The following is a 22,411-nucleotide window of genomic DNA, read 5'->3' on the forward strand; positions in this document are numbered from 1 at the left end:
AAGTATAGAAATATGAGAATAGGTGTCACTGAAAGCAGCAGCACTGTGGAACAATGACACGAGGGAAATTCACTCTGCTGCCACATGCACCCATGGCAAGGGGTTTAAACGTGTAACTTGCACCTTCCTGATTGCGAAGTGTGAAATGATGTGAGCGTATTTGCAGCGACGTTGGATGAGTGGCGAGGCTTCGGAAGCGTGCGCTGCGCTGCAGGTTGGGGATTGGCAGCAACCCGGGAGCGGAAGCGGAGCGCAAGTAAACAAGCTGTCAATCCCCAAGCATTGCATTGCATCGGCGGAGCAGCGGCAGCGACAGCGATGGGCGCTGTTCTCGGGGCTTGCTCTTTGGCAAGTTGGGTACGTATACGTATGCAGCTCCAGTGCAGCGTGCCCAAATGATGTTTTGCGATTAACCTGTGAATAAAGCGGCTGGGGGCGAATTAGAGCCGCGAACAAAGCCTGGGCAGACGACTGTCTGAGCCGCTGATGGGCTCTGTCTGCCCAGGGTTTCTACTGTTGCTTGTGCATTTCGTGTGTTGCGGGTCTTTATATTAATGCCGAGTGTTGTTGTTGTTGTTGTCCTTGTCTCCTCTGGAGTGTTGGGGTGCCAGCGGGTCGTGATACTGAAGAGATGAGTCATGGTGGACAGGGCCTTCCAGGGACTAACGGTGTCGAGCACTCTCTGGGCACGACGTCTGCATCCTTTCCACAGCCAATTCCACACATTACCAGCTGTTAAATCGTAAAGTGTCCGAGTGCCAGTTCTTTGAACCGATGCATTCTGTGCTGACATTAATACTAATATTACAGAGGAGGGTGTCAGATGGTTGCGAGACAAGTCTCCGTTTAAAAAACGGAAAGCGATGGTGGTTGTGATTTTTTTATTTTTTTTAATTGATTTTTATAACAAAAGGATTTGCATTGTATTAGGCGTTTTGTCTGCAGCAATAATTCGTTCCTGCTTACGAGTCTGTGTGGGTGGACGTTGAGAAGGCTGTCATGAATACTTGATGAGATGTATATTTTTCCCCTTTAGTTGTTGCTGTAAATTCACCAGTTGTGTATTTTTTAAAGATTAAGTGCCTCGGTTTTTACAGTCGTGTGTATCAATTGACGTGAATATCATCAGAGGTTGCATTCTCTGCTAGGCCTTTCATCTTGCTCTTTGTAGACACAGGCTGCAAGGATGGCAGAGCAATCTGTGGCAGAATTCGGGCGTAATGTTTCCAGCTGAAACGCATGTGTCAACTGAGTAGCTGTTTGTGGTTTGCTCTTTAATTTTCCAAGTACTCACTGGCCAACATATTAAAAATGAACACCAATGCACTAATTTCTTACCTATGCATATTGTAACATTCAAGAGAGTGTTTTATTGCCATATGTCCCAGATAGAACAATGAAATTCTCACCTGCAGCAGAATATGTAAATATGCATTCCTTGCCATATTCCAGTATTATTTAAACACATTCATCTGCTTGTGATAAATGACTAAAGAAATTTGAACTTCAAATTCAAATCATAATGAAATAGATTATCAAACTGCCCTTTTTATCTCCACTAATGCAGGCTGACCTGTGGTGTAATTCATAAGGTCATAGGTAATAGGAACAGAATTAGGCCATTTGGCTCATCAAGTCTTCTCCGTCATTCAATCATGACTGATCTATCTCTCTCTTAATCCCATTTGCCTGCCTTCTCCCCATAACCCCTGGCACCTGTACTAATCAAGAATCTATCTCTGCTTTAAAAATATCAATTGACTTGGCCTCCACAGCCTTCTGTGGCAAAGAATTCCACAGATTCACCACCCTCTGACTAAATAAATTTCTCCTCATCTCCTTCCTAAAAGAACGTCCTTTAATTCTGAGGCTATGACCTCTAGTCCTAGACTCTCCCACTAGTGGAAACATCCACTTTATCCAAGCCTTTCATTTAAATGAGGTCCCCCCTCATTCTTCTAAACTCCAGCAAGTACAGGCCCAGTGCTGTCAAATACTCATCATGTTAACCCACTCATTCCTGGGATCAATCTCCTCTGGATCCTCTCCAGGGCCAGCACATCCTCGTATATGGTGCCTAAAATTCTCACAATACTCCAGTTCGACTTAGACAATAGACAATAGACAATAGGTGCAGGAGTAGGCCATTCAGCCCTTCGAGCCAGCACCGCCATTCAATGCGATCATGGCTGATCACTCTCAATCAGTACCCCGTTCCTGCCTTCTCCCCATACCCCCTCACTCCGCTATCCTTAAGAGCTCTATCCAGCTCTCTCTTGAAAGCATCCAACGAACTGGCCTCCACTGCCTTCTGAGGCAGAGAATTCCACACCTTCACCACTCTCTGACTGAAAAAGTTCTTCCTCATCTCCGTTCTAAATGGCCTACCCCTTATTCTTAAACTGTGGCCCCTTGTTCTGGACTCCCCCAACATTGGGAACATGTTTCCTGCCTCTAATGTGTCCAATCCCCTAATTATCTTATATGTTTCAATAAGATCCCCCCTCATCCTTCTAAATTCCAGTGTATACAAGCCCAATCGCTCCAGCCTTTCAACATATGACAGTCCCGCCATTCCGGGAATTAATCTAGTGAACCTACGCTGCACGCCCTCCATAGCAAGAATATCCTTCCTCAAATTTGGAGACCAAAACTGCACACAGTACTCCAGGTGCGGTCTCACCAGGGCCCGGTACAACTGTAGAAGGACCTCTTTGCTCCTATACTCAACTCCTCTTGTTACGAAGGCCAACATTCCATTGGCTTTCTTCACTGCCTGCTGTACCTGCATGCTTCCTTTCATTGACTGATGCACTAGGACACCCAGATCTCGTTGAACTCCCCCTCCTCCGAACTTGACACCATTCAGATAATAATCTGCCTTTCTATTCTTACTTCCAAAGTGAATAACCTCACACTTATCTACATTAAACTGCATCTGCCATGTATCTGCCCACTCACACAACCTGTCCAAGTCACCCTGCAGCCTTATTGCATCTTCCTCACAATTCACACTACCCCCCAGCTTAGTATCATCTGCAAATTTGCTAATGGTACTTTTAATCCCTTCGTCTAAGTCATTAATGTATATCGTAAATAGCTGGGGTCCCAGCACCGAACCTTGCGGTACCCCACTGGTCACTGCCTCCCATTCCGAAAGGGACCCATTTATCCCCACTCTTTGCTTTCTGTCTGTCAACCAATTTTCTATCCATGTCAGTACCCTACCCCCAATACCATGTGCCCTAATTTTGCCCACTAATCTCCTATGTGCAGATTAACCTTTGTTAATTCCTTTGTTTATTTTTATTTCCACTATCTTTTGATTCATTCACAAATAGTATATGACCTCTGATTGTTGTATTGCTGTAATTCTAAATTAATTCATGTTACATTTCATCTATCATTTTAAAAGAATAATTAAAAATAAAATATTACTAATGCCCTCTGGAAGGCAACTGATTACTTAACAACTTGTTATTGAAGGTTATGGCGCAAGAAAGTTCACCTCCTTTAACCTAAGAATAATGTGACTGCCAGGAGCCCTGAATAAATCCGTACTGATGTGTGAAGGTTGTTGCGCACAGACACAGCCTGGTTTATTGAATTTCTGGTGTCACAATCTTGCTAAGCCAGTTTTCAGTCCAGTTAGCAATTGCACTTAATTTCACTTGCTTTTCTCCTTTTCAAGTTTTCTACATAGAACAGATGCAGCAAAGCTAATAAGTCTGAAGAAGGGTCTCGACCCGAAACGTCACCCATTCCTTCTCTCCTGAGATGCTGCCTGACCTGCTGAGTTACTCCAGCATTTTGTGAATACATGACTAACAGTGTTCTCGCTGAACCCAGCCTGCATTGGATGTGTTGGGACTTTTACATCATGCCTATCTCCCAAAAAATTGATGCAGCACAAAATTACTGCCATGTTGTGATCTTGAACTTTGTGCACTCGGGTCCTTTTTAAATTCTAAATGCTGCATAAAATATTAAAATATTAAACATTAAACACTTATTAAAATAATGGCGATCAGTCCTTTCTTCCCCCATATTTAATCAAATGAAGCACCAGAGATATATCCTTTATGTAAAGAAAGGAAGGACCAAAGATTGGGCTAAATTTCCAACGTTAAATATAGCACCAACAATTATGCTGCATGGCACTTACGGTTTTATCATAAAATTTCCCCAAAAAACAGAAAATAGCACAAGGTTCTTTCTGAAAGTTGACACAGATGAAGTGGGCAGAAAAAATGTGATACTTTGCATTAAACCACAAATGTAGTAAGTTTGGGCTTTGGGCCAGTTTTCAAAAAATAGTTAGAAAGTAAGCTCTAAAGGTGATTGTCTGTTTTCTCCATATGACTACTTGGAGTCACATTCATTGTCTAATTTATTTCCCTTTGCAGATACCGTGTTTATGTGGCAGTGCACCATGCCTTCTTTGTGGATGCTGCCCAAGTGGGAAGAATTCAACAGTGACTCGATTGATTTTTGCATTCTTTCTGCTGCTCGGAGTGGGAGTGGCTTGTATTATGTTAATGCCAGGAATGGAAGAGCAGCTCAAGAAGGTTGAGTATATGTTGACAATCTAGATTCGCCGTACAAGTGCAAAGCACACAAACGTACATTTTGGATGTTGGAGAAACGTCTACAGTGTGGTAAAAATGTGGAGATGGTTATCACGGGGAGTATAGAGCCAAATGGTTTGATGCATTTAAGAGAATGCTGGATATGTGTGCAAGGGAGAAAGGATTAAAGGACAATTTTGAGTGAAGGACGGGAGGAGGCCAGTGGTGCACAATATTCCTAAAAAATAGGTTAGTCAAGCAGCCAGGTTCCATCCTGTTTGATCTACATATTTGTAAGCGTTTCATTTTCTGTGTATAGAGAATGGAACAAGAAATCTTTACTTGCGTCCTTCCATAAAGATGCGGGTGAACTGATTGCATTTTTGTAACTTTCATTGATATCTGTATCATTAAAATAATACTCAAATTGCCATAATAGAATTCATGCTTTGCTTTATTGGTCCAGGTGCACTAAGCGTCATATCACCAGTTTTATTATGAAACAATGGTATCATTTTACTTCTAGTTCATGATAAACAGAATCTAAGAACTGAAGAGTAGAAATCTGTAGAGAAATAACCTGTGAGGGGATTGAATATGAATCATATTTAAGGTAAATTTAACAGTTTGTATTTTGAGCACTGTCAGAGAAAAATGCTATCACTTCTTATAAGTGTTCTTGCAAAGTGTTGCAAGTTCTTGCAAAGTGTTGAAAATAAATTACTTCCTCACAGAAGAAATGTATTTTTAATTCTGCATTGCATTTTTTTTACATGTCAAAATGATGAGTTCTATTAAGTTTTCTACTTCTCTTTTCCCTCTGCAGATTCCTGGGTTTTGTGATGGTGGAATGGGTACAACCATTCCTGGAGTTCATGGACAGATGAACTGTGATGTGCTGGTTGGATACAAGGCTGTGTACAGGGTTTGCTTTGGCATGGCAATGTTCTTCCTTCTATTTTCCTTGCTGATGATTAAAGTCAAGAGCAGCCAGGATCCAAGGGCTGCAGTACACAATGGGTAATATATATCATTCTGATTCTAAAAAATGGATATGTAACTGCAAGTTACTAGTAATTTAATTTCATGTGATGGTTAGGTAATCAGCTATTTGTGGTGTTAGCGTATTGATATGATACATGGGTTTGGTTAGTTTGCAGACAGCACCAAAATAGGTGGAGTTGCAGACAATGAGGAAGGTTGTCAAATGACGGGCCAAGGTGATGAGTTTAATCCAAGCAATTGCAATGTATTGCACTTTGGGAGGTTGAATATCGGTCGAGGGAGAAGTATGCAGTTAGTGACAAAATGTACAGAAGAATCTTGGTCTCCAAGTTCATCGCTTCCTGAAAGTGGCAGCGCCTGTAAATGGAATGATTAAGAAGGTGTATGATGTGCTTGTCATCACCAGATATGCTTGTCATCGTCATAAGAGTCATGAAATCGTTCAGTTTTATAAAACTTTGGTTTGTCTGCATTTTGAGTATTGTGTGCAGTTCCGGTCACCCCATTACACGAAGAATGTGGAAGCTTTAAGGAGTGCAGAAGAGGTTTACCAGAATGTTTCTGAGTTAAAGTCGTAAGGTCATATGGAATATGAGTAGAATTAGGCCATTTGGCCCATCAAATCTACTCTGCAATTCAATCATGGCTGGTCTATCTCTCCCTCCTAATCCCATTTTCCTACCTTCTCTCCATAACCTCTGACACCTGTACTAATCAAGAATGTATCTATCACTGCCTTAAAAACTATCCACTGACTTGGCCTCCACAACCTTCTCTGGCAAATAATTCCACAGATTCACCACCCTTTGACTGAAGAAATTTCTCATCTCCTTCCCAAAAGAATGTCCTTTAATTCTGAGGCTGTGACCTCTAGTCCTAGACTCTCCCACTAGTGGAAACATCCTCTCCACATCCACTCCATCTAACTTTCACTATTCTGTATGTTTCAATGAAGTCTCCCCACATTCTTCTAAACTCCAGCGAGTACAGGCCCAGTGCCAACAAATGCTCATCATAGGTTAAACCTACTCATTCCTGGGATCATTCTTGTAAAACTCCTTTGGACCCTCTCCAGAGCCAGCACATCCTTCCTCAGATATGGTGCCCAAAATTGCTCACGATATTCCAAATGCGGCCTTACCAGTGCCTTATAGAGCCTCAGCATTACATCCCTGTTTTTGTATACAAGCCCTCTTGAAATAAATCCTAGCATTGAGTTTGCTTTCTTTACTACCGATTCGACTTGCAGATTAACTTTTTGTGAATCCTGCACCAGCACTTCCAAGTCCCTTTGCACCTCCGATTTCTGGATTCTCACCCCATTTAGAAAATAGTCCATGCCTTTATTCCTACTGCCAAAATGCATGACTCCACACTTTGCTACACTATATTCCATCTGCCAGTTCGCTGCCCACTCTCCCAATATATCCAAGTCCTTCTGCAGAGTCCCTGCTTTCTCTACACGACCTGCGCTCCACGTATTTCGTATCATCCGCAAACTTTGCCACAAAGCCTTCAATCCCCTCGCCCAAATCATTAATATACAATGATATATAAAGTGTATTAGCTATAAGCAGAAGTTGGGCAACTTTTGATTGTTTTCACTGAATCCTCAGCGGTCGAGGGAGACTTGATAGAAGTGTATAAAATTATGAGTGGCATTATAAAGGGGAGATGGTCAGAACCTACATTTCTAGGGTGGAAATGTCACAAGACTAGTGTGCATGGCTTTAAGGTGAGAGGGGCAAAATTTAAAGATGTTTTATTACATAGAATGGTGGGTTTTGCCCGGGATGGTGTGGAGGCAAATATAATGAGCTTTTAGATAGGCACTTGGATATTCAGCATGTAGAGTGATATGGATCACATCCAGGCAAGGGAAATTAACTTGGCATCACGTTCGGCATAGACATTGTGGGCTGAATGGCCTGTTCCTAGGCTATAATTTATGTTTCATATTCTATTTTTATTTTCATCATGAATCACTCTACCCTTCTCCTTTGAACACAACAAGCAGCAGCAGAAAGATCTACTGATGAGTGATATACTTATGGGCTTCATTGGTGCTACTGTAAGTTACTTCATCAAGGGAAGTACAGCATCACTCAAATGATAATTGGGATCGAAACAATGATTTAAGAATGTTTCTAATTAAGTTACCTTGAGGATGGAGACTATTGGATTAATTTCATAAATGTGCTCACGCCTTCAGTTCTTCAGGATTTTTCTTTACTTTTATTATGCTTGTTTTAGCCTCGATTCCATCCTCTCAATCCTTTATCTTTCTCTCCTTCTAACTCCAATCCTATATAACTTTACTGTCCATTCTTTTTCACCTTTGTGTAATAATTTGTTCAGGCACATCTTTATGCTATTGTCCAATATCTGCTTTGACAATGAAAATAAAGGATGTTTAAAATCCTGTTTGGAACTGCAGATTTTCAATGATAATCTTGCTTTCCTTTATTCTTCTTTAGATTTTGGTTCTTTAAATTTGCTACAGTGGTCGCAATCACTGTGGGTGCTTTCTTTATCCCAGAAGGACCTTTTACAACAGGTTTGTCTCATGGATGTACTGATATGCTTAACAGTTTATTTTAATTGCGTAATGTTTCATATAAACATGGACAAATTCTTGATTCAATCACAATACATCCTTGGTATAGCAAGATTAGATATAACTAATTTTGGGTTTAGTAATTTACATAAAATATTGATAGCAGGTAACTTTTTGCATTTTATAAAACAATGAAGAAAATCTCTGTTCAAGGTCAAATCCCAGCAGTGAAAACATTTTTAGTTAATTTGCAGACTTGGCATTAACTAACGTTTAAAAAAAAAACTGCTAAAGGAACTCGGCAGGTCAGGCACTATCTGTGGAAGAAAATGAACAGTCAACGTTTTGGATTGACTGAAAGAGTGGAGAAGAAGTAGCCGCCTGTATAAAGAGGTGAGCGGTTGGGACAAGAGCTGGTACATAATGGGTGGATCCAGGTGAGAAGGAATGGATTGGTGAGGGAGAGAGGGGTAGCAATAGTAGCAGAGACTAGAATGATTGGTAGAGCTAGGAGGTGCTGCAGATGATGGAATCTGTGCGAAAGGAAGGTAGGGCGGGCAGATGGGAACAGTGGGGGAGGAGACCTGACGGGAGGAGTGTGTGGGTGGTGCGCAAATAAGGGAGGGGATTTATGGAAAGGAAAGATATGAATGGTAGGATCTGGGTGAATAGTGGGACCGATGTTCGGGCTGGTTACTGTAAATGAGAGAATTCAGTGTTCATGTGGGTTGACTAAAGAGGCAGAGCGTGAGGTAGTCCTCCAGTTTGCATTTAGCCTCTACCTGGCAGTGGAGGAGGCAGAGGACAGACAGGCCAGTGTGGGAATGAGGAGGGGAATTGAAATGGCAAGCAACTAGGGGCTCCAGGTGGTCATGCAGGACCGAGGACGGGTGCTTAGCAAAGTGCTTCCCTAGTCTGTGCTTAATCGCCTTGATGTCGAGGAGGCCACATCGAAAGCGTTTAAAACACTAAACAAGATTAGAGGAGGTGCATATGCCTTACTTGGAAGGGCTGATTGTGTCCCTGGATGGTGGTGAGGGTGGAGTTTTAGGGACATGTGCCTGACCTACTATTGTAGTGGGAGATAATGCCTAGAGAGGAAGAGGATGATTGGGGAGGTATGGGCAAACCAGGGAGACAGAGAATAATCCCGGAAAGCAGAAAGGGGATGGGAGGGGAAGGTGTGACAGGAGGTTGGATCACGTCGGTGGTTGCAATGTCATGGAAAGAAGTGCTCCATCTGAAGACTTGTGAGGACCAAGGGGACTCTCCTTATTCTATCTGTGGTGGGATGGCTGGGTGGGAGGGGGCAGGTTATAGTAGATGTGCAGGAAATGGATGCTGCTGAGGGCACTAACGCAGTGGTAGGGTAGGAGTAGAGCCATGTATCCTTAAGAAATAACTATCTCTGTATTTCACTGATCTCTGACACTATATATAGAAATATACAATGATATTCAAATAGTAAACTGAACTTAACCAGTCCAGGCTGGCATTTACGCTTCATGTGAACCTTCTTCCATCCATCCTTCTCAAAAGCTGTCACTGTATCCCTCTTTCTCTTCCCCCTCCTGTTTGTCAGCCTCTTCATTGCAGCTTTTAAACTGCACTCTTTGTAATAATAGGTTTCCACATTCACTTCAATTTTGAGGAATTGAGTTGTTTCTGAATTACCTATCTTTGCATTGACCGTGCATCATGATCCTCTCTTCCCCATGTGGAAATACTCGATAAAATATTTTGTTGTTTGAAAGACCTATATTAGGTCACTCCCTGGCCTCCTTAACTTCAGAGACACTATCTATATATCCATTGTGTATGCTTTCTCATTTCTGTTGTTTTCTTATAAATCTTCTCTACATCCAGAATTATAAGTTACACTCTTCAGTGTGGTGTTAGCAGGGTTCAATCCAAATTTGTAGACCATAAAACGTAGGAGCAAAATGAGGCCAATCACCACATTGAGTCTACGCCACCATTCAATCATGGCTGATCTATGTTTCCATCTCAACCCTAATCTCCTGCCTTTTCCTGGTAACATTTGATGCCCTTTCTAATCAGGAATTTATCAATCTCTGCCTGGAAAATACCCAATTTCTTGGCCTCCCCAGCCCCCTCTGGAAAAGAATTTCACAGATTCACCACTCTGACTATAAAAATTAATCATCATCTCAATTTTGAGGGAACATCCTTTTATTCTGAGGCTACGCCCTCTGGTTCTGAACCATTACTGGAAACATCCTTTCCCCCACTGCATCTAGGCCTTTCCTTATTTGTTAGGTTTCAATGAGATCACCCTCATCCATCTAAACTCTAGTGAGTACAGGCCTAAAGCTATCCAACATTGTAATTAACTGCTTTGTATTAATGTTTTCATAAGAAATTCAGTAATCACAGTAATCATTAGTTTTCATTTCTGTTCTAACATTTAAGAGCAACTGCAAAACAAGTTCAATTTTTACTTAACTAAATAACCTTAAAAACTGTTATCATGATAACCTTTTTGGCTTAGTAAACGGAATCTTTCCACAATGTTGCAAATGTACAAATTTAAATTTTGTATATAACAGATGCAAGCCAAATTCAACTGCCATGTTTTGAGCTTTATTTTATTTTATTGCAGTCTGGTTCTATGTCGGAATGGCTGGTGCATTCTGTTTCATTTTAATCCAGTTGGTTCTTCTCATTGATTTTGCCCACTCCTGGAATGAATCGTGGGTTGAAAAAATGGAAGAAGGCAATTCTAGGTGCTGGTATGCAGGTAGGTAAAGCAAACAGGAGAGTAATAACTCCTGAGAGTAGTGATAATATGAATCTATGGTGGGGTGGACATATGAAATTAGGGATGGATGAAATTTGTAACATTTTGCTGAAATTTGTTGAAATTAGTGTTTGTGGCACCAGCAATTTGCATACTCTCTTTTACAGCACTGCTATCCGCAACTGGTATGAACTACATTTTGTCCTTCATTGCCATTGTTCTCTTCTACTGCTACTACACACATCCTGAGGGCTGCACTGAGAACAAAGTCTTCATCAGTTTAAATATGCTGTTATGCGTGGCATCGTCTGTTATGTCTATCCTTCCAAAGATCCAGGTACATTCCAGAAAGTTGAGAACAGTTGACTTGAAGTTTGAATTTTGGGGTTTATATCAACAACAAAAATCATCTTCCCACTATATGTTCATGAGCCTAAGTAAATGATTATAGAAGCATAGTAACAGAATGACTCATTTAACCCGTAGGATCTTTTCTTGGAATTATTAGACCATGAATGATGTATTTGCAACCCTAATGCACTAATGACACTTATCCTGTACATTGAGCTTTGAAAATTTAAATTGATCCAGAATCCATTATTTTAAGGAGGTGGGGTGGGAGAAAAGGGAGATACTGATTCCTTCTGTATTTTTCCATGTTTTATTTATTGGCACTAATTTAAAGATTGAATTTTATTGTGGCTTTCCCTACTTGAGGAAATATTTGCCTAATCTACCCCTTCAAACCCATTATCCTTTTGAAGACATCTCATCCTTTGCAACAGAAAAGAACACAAAGTTTATTTTGTGTCATAGAATGAGCCTTGAAGATACTGTGCAATTGATAATACAAATTTAGCACAATTTTCAAAAAAATTATTTAACTACATTTTTTTTAAATGATGCTGGCATATTTAGTCATTTTATTTTATTTTTTCAACTCTGCCCAATTGTAGTTTTGCTTGAGCAATTGATTTTAAGTTTTTAATTTTCACCATAAAATATTTGAGTTGTGAATACTTTAATATTGTTCAAAAAACACATTTTTTATTTTAAATTTAATATATGACAAATATAATGCAAAGTTGAGCATCATTTTGCAATTTTGATGATCTTTTGTGCAAAATCTTAGCAAATAGTTTTTGATAATTCATAAAATGTCAACACCCTTTAACCTCCTCAAAAATAAATGCATTGTATAGTCTTCAATAGCATTCACAAAATGCTGGAGTAACTCAGCAGGTCAGGCAGCATCTAAGGAGGGAAGGAATGGGAGAGAAGAATAGCATGATCATGTATGACAAAGCTCCAAAGCCAAAATGGTAAACCTACTGATAAATTAAGCTAGCATGGAATAAGACTGCAGGCTTATGCTGTCTGTATTTGGGTATGTATATAAAGTTACATTATGGGGGAAAAAAATTCTGCAATTTATACTGAGGATCTATTTTCAGGAGTCCCAGCCTCGGTCTGGTTTGCTGCAATCCTCTATTATCACCTTGTACGTCATGTATCTAACATGGTCTGCAATGACCAATGAACCAGGTATTTTGTTCACTTTCCTAAATAATGTCATAAATGACCAGGTTCTTGAAATTTAAAAATGCTGACTTACTCAGGTCTTGCATTGTCAATTGAAAATTATATTGATAAGTTGCCTTAAAAGTATTGATTTATGTTTTAATGCCAAAATTCTCCATTTAGAAAAAAAACTAATAATATTGAAACATGCTTTACCATGTTTTTTTTAACTTAACGGATCAATGGGAGAAGGTATTTTTTGTCTTTGAAAAGTAGTATTTGCCTATACGTGAAATGTTGGTTTAGTTTAGAGATACAACGTGGAAACAGGCCCTTTGGCCCAACGAGTCCGCACCGAGCAATGATCACCCGTACACTAGTTCTATCTTCCACACTAGGTACAATTTACAGAAGCCAATTAACCTACAAACCTGCACGTCTTTGGGATGTGGGACGAAACGGGAGCATTCGGAGGAAACACGTGGTCGGGGGAACAGGCAAACTCCACAAAGACAGCACACAAGGCCAGGATCGAACCATTATCTCTGGCCCGATGAGGCAGCAACTCTACCTCTGCACCACTGTGTTGCACCCGGTTGTAGGGTCGATGGCCCTATAGTTTTATACTTTGTCAACTATTTTGAAATTGCTGAAGACATGAATCCCAGGGTAGCATGGTGCCACTGGTGGCACTGCTGTTTCACAGCCAGAGTGATCTGTGTGAAATTTGCACATTATCCACGACACTAGGTGAGTTTTCTCCAGGTGCTCAGGCTTCCTACCACATCTCAAGGACCTGGTGGATTATAGGTTAATTGGTCACTATAAGTAGGCCATAATGGTTGGCAGGAGAACCAGTGGGAGTTTGTCGGCATGCCTGAGAGAACAGGTTCTTGGAGAAATAATTTGATGGAATGGGATTGATGAGGTTGTTCTGAGAGCCAACATAGATTTAACAGGCTATATGGTCGTCTACAAGTTTGAGGGACCAATATAATGAGTTGATTTTGTTTGGGTCTGAATATGCTTTTAATTGAATACGTTGAATGTTAATCTGTTGCAATTTATTATAGAATATACATTTTTAGTAATTTTAATTTACTACTTAAATTCTGAAAATGGAATGGCTGAGATATACTGCAGTTTAAAAACATTGGTTCTCCTTTTTATATTATGTGAATAGAAAATGGACTCGTCACTGTGAAATTCTTTAATCGTCATTTTGGCTGCACAGTGTGAGAGCAAATAAAACACGTTGGCCAATCAGATTTTAAGGACCAGTGTGGTTAATATATTTGCTACATTCCATCTTTAATGTACAATCTTTTTTGAAAGGTTAATTTTGATCTAACAGGAAACTGGCAATTGAAGCAGGTTATGTCATTTTACAATTCATATGATTTGGACTTCAAAATACTTTGAGAATGTTATCAGCTTGAATAGCCAGATTTGATTAAACAAAATTGCAGTATGTGCAGCAACTTGAAACACACAGCGAATCACGTTGAGGAGAGTTTTCTTTTCATGCTCAATTTTTCTTTTCAGACCGAAAATGCAATCCAAGTTTGCTGAGCATGATTGGGTACAACAGTACCGGAACTCATGTCCCTGGTCAGGTCATCCAATGGTGGGACGCACAAGGAATTGTAGGACTGATCCTATTTTTGCTGTGTGTTCTTTATTCAAGGTCAGTATCTCTCTTTTGTTAATAGATGTGCATTTAGTCTCGCATGAAGACTTTTTTTAAATGCATGTTTGGAGAGTGACTAAACAAAATTGTTAGCTAAAACCATAGTGCACCTGAACATTTTGCTTGCACATCATAAAAGATTGGGCAAATGGCAGTTAGGAGTGATGGTGGTTTATTAATGTGAAATGTTTTTAATTTTATGTTGCTCGTGTGTTTCCCTTTGCATTACATCTTACTGTAACATTTTGCTTTGGTGGGCTTCTAATTTCTATCTGGTCTTTAATCCTTTTAACCATGTATTTAACTATTTTGTGATTTAATCTGAGAATGCCTGATCCTTAAGGATTTACTTGTATGTCTTTCTGTTTAATTCCTGATAAAAATGACATTGTGTAAATAAATTGTAATGCGTAGTCCTGTTAGAAGATGCTCGGAAGAGATGTGATTCTGCATCTTAATGCCAGTACAGTTATTTTTCAGCAGTGAATGTAATCTGCAATGCGTCCTCTGTTATGGATGAAAGTTAAACTAATTTGCAAAGCACCTATTCTTTGGTTGGAAGTTCCGAAAGCTTTTCAAATTCCCAATTTTTACCTAGTTACCCAGAGGAGAGTACTGTCAATTTCTTGTGAAATAGAATCTGAAAATAACTAACTTAATTGCACAAAAGATCCTTGATACACAAATTAGTACAAACTTGGGGATTTAATTTTGTCAGTTGATTTCGGACAAATGCCTGTACTGCCAGCACAGGATAACCTCCAAAACATCCATCTTCTGAAATGTTAACTTAAAGAAAAAAATAATAGGAGTTTCTATTGTGTGCTCTTTTGTGCAAGAAGTCACTTGTGCTCCCACAAGTGACTTCTTGTCTATCCCCCCCCCCCCCCCCCCACCCAGCTATAAATTGCTTCCACATCCTGTTTTCTTTAAAAGTTAGTTTGCCCCTCCCTACTGTGCTAAGTAAGACCATTGTTAGTTAGCTCCATGTTTTTCCTTGCTACCTTGCCTTCCTAAATTTCATCTTGCAGTCTTGGTCATTATTGAAACAGTACTACATCATGACATAGATCATCAACTTTTCTCTCTTTTGAACTTGCATGCAGAATCTTTAGTCTTGAGGTTTCTTTTACATATAATTCTCTACCCATGTTTGATTTACTCTACTGCATCCTGTCAATTTATAATTTTTCATACTAATCCTCTCGATTTCTATTCCAAGCGTTATTACATCTTCCCAACTTTGATCCTTTGCTCCAACTGTTTATTTTAAAATCTGTTCTTCCCCGGAACATGCAGGAACACCAGTCCCTGGGTGGCAGTCTTTCCCACATAAAAATTCTTGGCACTAAATACAGCATCATTGCCAAGGGCCGTGTTTATTTTCCCTTGTTTTAATCCAGTATGTAATGCTGAGCAGGTGCTCTGAAATAAGGTGAAGGTCTTCCACAAGGTTGTTGGATAGGGAGTGCTGGATTTGGACCTAATGACTACTGAAGGCCAGATATATTTCCAGATCAAGATGGAGGGAGACCTACACTTGGCAGGGGGTGGATGGTAGTAGTGGTAGAGTGGTTTGGTAGGTACTCTCAAAGTAGGCCTGATATATGCCATTTTAAAGACAGTACATGGCACTGAGGTGGAATGATTAGTTATGATGGTGAATGGGGTTCCAAATGAAAGGGTTGAATTTTCCTGGATGGCATTGAGCGTTGAAATTGCGTTCATCCAGTTATGTGGAGGATGTGCCACCATGGTTAATTTGGCCATAAAATGATAAAAGTACTTTGAGTGGATAGGATCTCGGGCCACTCTCTGCCACAACCCCACATTCTCATTGCCCATTCATCAATGAAATTCCTCACTTCCAACTTGTGGGTTCTCGGTGAAACAGGTGTAGATGGTTAACGTTGAAAATTCTGCTCTGAGGATATGCTGAAGCACCATCTTAGGACAAGAATGATTCATCTTCAACTGGAACACTTTTCTATGTGCAAATGATCGCTCCAACCATTGGGGTATTGTTCCCATTTGTTTACGGACTAGAAATATAGACAATAGGTGCAGTAGTACGTCATTCAGCCCTTTGAGCCAGCACCGCCATTCAATGTGATCATGGCTGATCATTCACAATCGGTACCCTGTTCCTGCCTTCTCCCCATACCCCCTGACTCTGCTATCTTTAAGAGCTCTATCTAGCTCTCTCTTGAAAGCATCCAGAGAATTGGCCTCCACTGGCTTCTGAGGCAGAGAATTCCACAGATTTACAACTCTCTGACTGAAAAAGGTTTTCCTCATCTCCATTCTAAATGGCCTACCCCTTATTCTTAAACTGTGGCCCCTGGTTCTGGACTCCCCCAAAATTGGGAACATGTTTCCTTCCTCTAATGTGTCCAATCCCCTAATAATCTTATGTTTCAATAAGATCCCCTCTCATCCTTCTAAATTCCAGTGTATACAAGCCTAGTCGCTCCAGTCTTTGAACATACGACAGTCCCGCCATTCCGAGAATTAACCTAGTGAACCTATGCTGCACGCCCTCAATAGCAAGAATATCCTTCCTCAAATTTGGAGACCAAAACTGCACACAGTACTCCATGTGTGGTCTCACTAGGGCCCTGTACAGCTGCAGAAGGACCTCTTTGCTCCTATACTCAACTCCTCTTGTTATGAAGACCAACATTCCATTGGCTTTCTTCACTGCCTGCTGTACCTTCCTTTCAGTGACTGATGCACTAGGACACCCAGATCCCGTTGTACGTCCCCTTTTCTTAACTTGTCACCATTCAGATAATAATCTGCCTTCCTATTCTTACCATCAAAGTGGATAACCTCACATTTATCCACATTAAAGTGCATTTGCTATGCATCCGCCCACTCACAACCTGTCCAAGTCACCCTGGAACCTAATAGCATCTTCCTCACAGTTCACTGCCTCCCAGTTTTGTGTCATCTGCAAATTTGCTAATGTTACTTTTAAACCCTTCATCCGTCATTAATGTATATTGTAAATAGCTGAGGTCCCAGCACCGAGCCTTGTGGTACCCCACTAGTCACTGCCTGCCATTCTGAAAGGGACCATTTATCCCCACTCTTTGCTTTCTGTCTGCCAACAATTTTCTATCCATGTCAGTACCCTACCCCCAATACCATGTGCTCTAATTTTTGCCCACTTATCTCCTATGTGGGACCTTGTCGAAGGCTTTCTGAAAGTCAAGGTACACTACATCCACCTGTCCATTTTCCTAGTTACATCCTCAAAAAATTCCAGAAGATTAGTGAAGCATGATTTCCCCTTCGTAAATCCATGCTGATTTGAAATCAAGGCAGTATTTGATTGAGTATTGTCCCAGATTATGTGAACACCAAAATTCTGAAGCAGAATTCTATCTATACAAATGATACACTGCAAATTCAGTTTGTACAATAGAGAAAGAAAGATCTAATTTCTATAAGAATAGTAGTATTCATTTCTACTTCCAAGTTTTCCATCAAAGGTCATTAACTTTGAATACGATGTAAACACAATAACCCTCAATGATTTTTGTTTACTTGGCTAACTCTTCCCAATTCTGAGCAAGTTTAATTCTGACAAGCAGAAAATAATAGTGTGATAATGTACTGAACAATTTGTTGTGCAGTAAATGCTTGTTTACAGTAAGTGGTAACATTTCAAGTCTTTTACATTTTCAGCATTCGAACATCAACCAACAGCCAGGTTAACAAACTCACTCTAACAAGTGACGAATCTACACTTATAGAAGAAGGAATTGCTCGAAGTGACAGCTCACTGGATGATAACAGCGATGCACATCGTGCAGAAGATAATGAAAAAGATGGCGTCACCTACAGCTACTCCTTCTTTCATTTTATGCTGTTTTTAGCTTCCCTTTACATTATGATGACATTAACCAACTGGTATAGGTACATAAATATTTTAAGTCAAAATATTTAATTTGCTGTTGATAATCTTACAAAGTATTACATTTCCATCTGCTACTGCTTTTTCTATGGGGAGGAATTAAAATGAGTAGTTTGTTTACATACTGACAATGATTAGTCAAAAGATAACAAAACTTCAATATTTAAGGTTTATTTATACTTCAGAATTAATTGGATATTGTAGCTTCACTGATGCATGATAAATTTGTACTTGGATGTTTCTACGTTTAATAATGAATCACTTAAGTGAGGCTATATTTTCTCAGTTTTAATTAAAGATTTGAGGTCACTGAATCGTCTTGGAAAGCAACATTTTCATGATTTGAGGCAAGAGCTGAATATTCACCTTAAAGGCATATTATAGATTTTGGTTCTATCCTAGCTCACAAAATTTGGTACTGCTGTTGGAAATACAATTTAATCCCAGCACGAGCTGTGCACATCATACAGTGATTTTCTGCACAGTATCCTATCGCAGGAGGCAGTGATCTTGTAAAGAGCAGTTAGAAAATTACTGTGTGAAAAGTGACTTGGCTAAAATAGAGAAGGAATAGTGCAAGTTATGAAACACAGTAAGGACAAAAAGAAAATGCCCATCAGGGTATATAGCTGAATATGAAGAATACCTATGTCTGTTAATTTGATCATATTTCACATAATCAGTGCATGAATGGTAATTGTTTTTTCTTCCTTTCAGCCCTGATTCATCTTATGAAATGACCAGTAGATGGCCATCAGTTTGGGTGAAGATTTCTTCCAGCTGGATTTGCATCATACTCTATGGGTGGACACTGCTCGCACCGCTTGTTTTGACAACTCGTGAATTTGATTGAAGAGCCAACATTTAAAAAGCATGTGGTTTGCTGTTGCAATGCCTAGCTTGACTTGTGACTAAATTAAAAAGCAGTATTTGAAGACCAATGTGTAATTATACATATGGGTGTTATGACATGGTAAATTTTCACTTTTTGCATGGCTAATACCTCAGCTTTATAATGCTTAACAGATTAAATGGATAAACTCATGCTGATAATTAGGATGAATGCAAACATCAAATGTGTTACATCAGTAGAGATGGTAAATGTCAGTGATCGCCAATTGAAGTATTGTGCACATTTAATAAGACAATAGCCTTTACTTTTGTGTCTTTAAATATATAACTGGTTTGTATAAATTTTGCTTGATGACAAGGAAAAAGCGAGTCATATGTATGTTTTAGATTAGTCTTAAATTTGATTTGGAATTTGCACTTATTGTTTTGGGAATTGTTTTCTAGAATTTAAGGATGCCTATAAACAAATGTTAACTTGAGAGGTGGATCAGTTTTGCTAACATTTTGTCTGACCTTGCTTTAGCAGACTTAGTTTGGCCATTGAAAACTAGAAATGATTGTGAAAATAGTTATGGATTGTATTGTAAACATTAAAATTGGACATGTGTTCCTCCTGTCTACAACTGTGAGCATAGTGTTAATATAAATTTGGTGTTAACTTTAAATTTCAGCCTGGAATGTGGTACCAAATGGAATTGTGCTCAAAGTACCACTGACTTTGTGTAAATTGAAATTAAACACCATTCTTTCAGATGCAAAGCAGTAACTATTTATTTCTGGAAAGAATATGTTTTTGATGCTTTAAGTCCAAGATCAGTATTATTATGCAAATGTAAACCTAATCTGTTAAAAATACAGTAAACCCTTGCATTTACAGACCTGTATATAATGGATTTTGGTTATAGTGAACTGAGGTGTCTATTCACAGTTGGCGAGTGGTGCACAGCACAATGGAAAAGTGGCAGCAGGGAGAGGGCAAACTCAAACACTCTTGATGAGTGTTGCATTGGCATGGAATTGCAGCATTTGCCACAAAACAAGGTCCTGGGGTGTTGGATGCAGATGCTGCGTGCAACACTGCAGCTTGTCGCCCTGGCAGCGTGTGCCTCAGTCACCTGGTAACGGCAGTAGGCTCTCGTTGCAACACCCCCTCTTCTGCTATTTTATCAAATTAACTGGTGCTACGTTCCATGCTTCCGGTTGCAGGAGCAGAGGGAACAAGCAGCATAAAAGCAACATGAGTACTGGACCAGTCCCAGGAGCACCACATGTGGAGTCGCTGTAGCCTGTGAATTCCTGCTGGTTTATCTTCTCCCCCTCCCCCCTCTTAATATTAATATTTATCCCACACCTAGATACAGCAGACAATCAGCAATACAGGACACCGTCTTCTCTCATCCCCTCCCCAGTAATCCATTATTGTGAGGGTTTACTGTAAATGGATAATTTAAGACTAATCTGCATGTCACTTAAAGTTTAACTTTCTATTGTTTTAATTTTTGAATGTATCATAATTAAAATAATCCTCAACCCATGTGTTTAATATAAATTACTGCAAATATAAAACCATACAGCTACTGCAAGCCTAAGTTTATAGATGAGTACTTAAATTACAGCAATTCTATCAAATACCCTAAACACAGAAGCCCAGGACTAATTACTAATTGCAAAGTAGTAATTTATTCACCATGAAGAATGGTCCCCACTTATCCATGTTCTCTGAGGATGCTGCCTCAACTGTTGAGTTACTCCAGCACTTTGTCTTCTGTAGTAATTGTAATCTTACCAGTTATTGGACACCTGGGTGTTTAATAATAGGCCCAGTCCAGGAGGGTGGACCAGTAAGCTGCAATATTGACCCAATTCTTCACATGCTAACTTAATATTCATGTAATGGTAACAATTCCTGGCTGATAATTTCTGGGATTTTGTGATCTCCAAACCTGTCAATCTGCATCTCAAAAACCAAGAGCAAATTCAAAGGCTCATTGGCACTGGGAGGCAAATACTACAATGCAGAGACTCCAATGCCTGCTGTAGAATCAGGTTAAAGAGTACAAAAGGTGGAATATGTTACCATAATATTAACATAACTCCATTGAATTTGAATGTAACTTATGTTTGTGTCACATAAGGAAAGGTTTCCGGTACTGACCTTGGTAAATGCATGAGTGTCACTTTTGGAAAAATTATCCTCAAACTTAACCAATAATAACCAAATGTTAAACCCTATCTGCTAGCACAGAGAGCTGTTTAACCTGTCCTGAAAGAGCTGGAAATAAAACCCAAAATATTTTCTATGTCCAAAAAACAGAACACAATATAATCACCACTAAGGTATTGAGACAACTTCTTCAAAACAATGTCATGTTTTGTTATTTAACCAATGCATTCCTATTCTGATTTCCCAAACCCTCCAAATTAAGTGTGGAAAACACTATGGAATCTCAAGTCTGTGGATGTAACTATTTCTATTCAAGGTGCTAAGGCGATCAGGAATCTGGTTACAGCAACTGTAATATACATCCAAGAACAATGCCCAAACCTGAGCTAAACAATACATCCAGTTCCAATATATATTTTAAACTTTCGAATGTAGGATAGTGCTTTTAATAAGCCCAAGCTGGTTTCGGGTGAAAAATTAATACAAGTTCCAAGTACTGATTTCCCATTTCATACAATCAGTAACAAAAATACAACAATGCTCAGTGATGACACAGCAACAGTACTAAAAGTCACAAACAAGCTGCATTTCTGATGGAGTTATTAAGAATACATGAGACAAGTACTTTACATATTAGCAAAAAAAGAGTGCAACATATTTACAAGAATGACAATATAAGACCTGAACAATACAAACCAATCTTACAATATAAATTAAGTGTTTCAAGTTTTAAGTTAGTGTTTAGCTAGATGTACAGATACAAACCACTAACTTATTGGCTAACTGTCCAGTAAAGAGTTTTCATCATCTAATGTACTTGAAGGTGCCAGTTCACACAAGTAAAACAACGTCTCCTCTCTTGCTTCTTCTTCTGTGAGAGGTTCTAATTTAAAAAGTTGACTTGTCTTTTTTTTCTCTGTTTCTCCTTCTACTAGCTCATTTCTCTGCAGGTGATTGTCTTCAAATGTATATTTATGGCCTGGAGCAATGTGTTCCTTTTCCAATTTTGTTGAGGTAGTTCCATCCAAAAAAGCCAGCACGGGATACATATTATATTGCATCAACTGCTTACCTGAAAATAAACAATACAATTTATGGTCTTTCAACCTTTCAAAAATAAAACACTCATCATTAGTCTTTGAACAAAGTTGGTAATAAGCTAAAAGCCATACAAATTCTTCAGAACATGTGCAATTGTTACCAATAATTGGAACTCTCAGACTTGCTCAAGATGATACTTAGCAACAGAGGAATAAACACATTCAAATTGCCTATATATAGTATAATTCTGTTCAGAATACTTTCCAGGCTACAAAGGGAGGCACAGTGCTGCTATGAAAGTTAGAATAATTGCCTCCATCTAAGGGCATC

At 39.4% G+C, this 22,411-nt stretch overlaps 2 protein-coding genes across 2 annotated transcripts in view; one reads left to right on the forward strand and one right to left on the reverse strand.

The window, feature by feature from the left end:
• Positions 1-132: 132 nt before the first annotated feature.
• Positions 133-20,385, forward strand: serinc1 (serine incorporator 1). The gene is made up of 10 exons (XM_078399592.1): positions 133-357; positions 4,407-4,568; positions 5,395-5,588; positions 8,051-8,130; positions 10,754-10,891; positions 11,059-11,228; positions 12,346-12,436; positions 13,958-14,099; positions 17,796-18,026; positions 18,742-20,385. The coding sequence occupies exons 1-10, from the start codon at positions 319-321 to the stop codon at positions 18,875-18,877; spliced, it is 1,383 nt and encodes a 460-aa protein (XP_078255718.1). The 5' UTR covers positions 133-318; the 3' UTR covers positions 18,878-20,385.
• The window catches only part of hsf2 (heat shock transcription factor 2), a 32,500-nt gene continuing 29,495 nt past the window's right edge, over positions 19,407-22,411 (reverse strand). The window contains exon 12 of the mRNA XM_078399591.1: positions 19,407-22,112. Within this exon, the coding sequence (XP_078255717.1) occupies positions 21,820-22,112 (293 nt within the window). The 3' untranslated portion in view covers positions 19,407-21,819. The remainder of the gene's footprint in view (positions 22,113-22,411) is intronic.

This window comes from Rhinoraja longicauda, chromosome 5 (assembly GCF_053455715.1).
Source record: "Rhinoraja longicauda isolate Sanriku21f chromosome 5, sRhiLon1.1, whole genome shotgun sequence".
In the NCBI taxonomy this organism is placed as follows: Eukaryota; Metazoa; Chordata; class Chondrichthyes; order Rajiformes; family Arhynchobatidae; genus Rhinoraja; species Rhinoraja longicauda.

Coding starts and splice junctions, on each gene's coding strand:
- serinc1 (XM_078399592.1), top strand. CDS start 319: ATGGGCGCTGTTCTCGGGGCTTGCTCTTTGGCAAGTTGG. Junction 5,589..8,050: donor AGGGCTGCAGTACACAATGG/GTAATATATATC, acceptor ATTCTTCTTTAG/ATTTTGGTTCTTTAAATTTG. Junction 12,437..13,957: donor TGCAATGACCAATGAACCAG/GTATTTTGTTCA, acceptor TTTTCTTTTCAG/ACCGAAAATGCAATCCAAGT.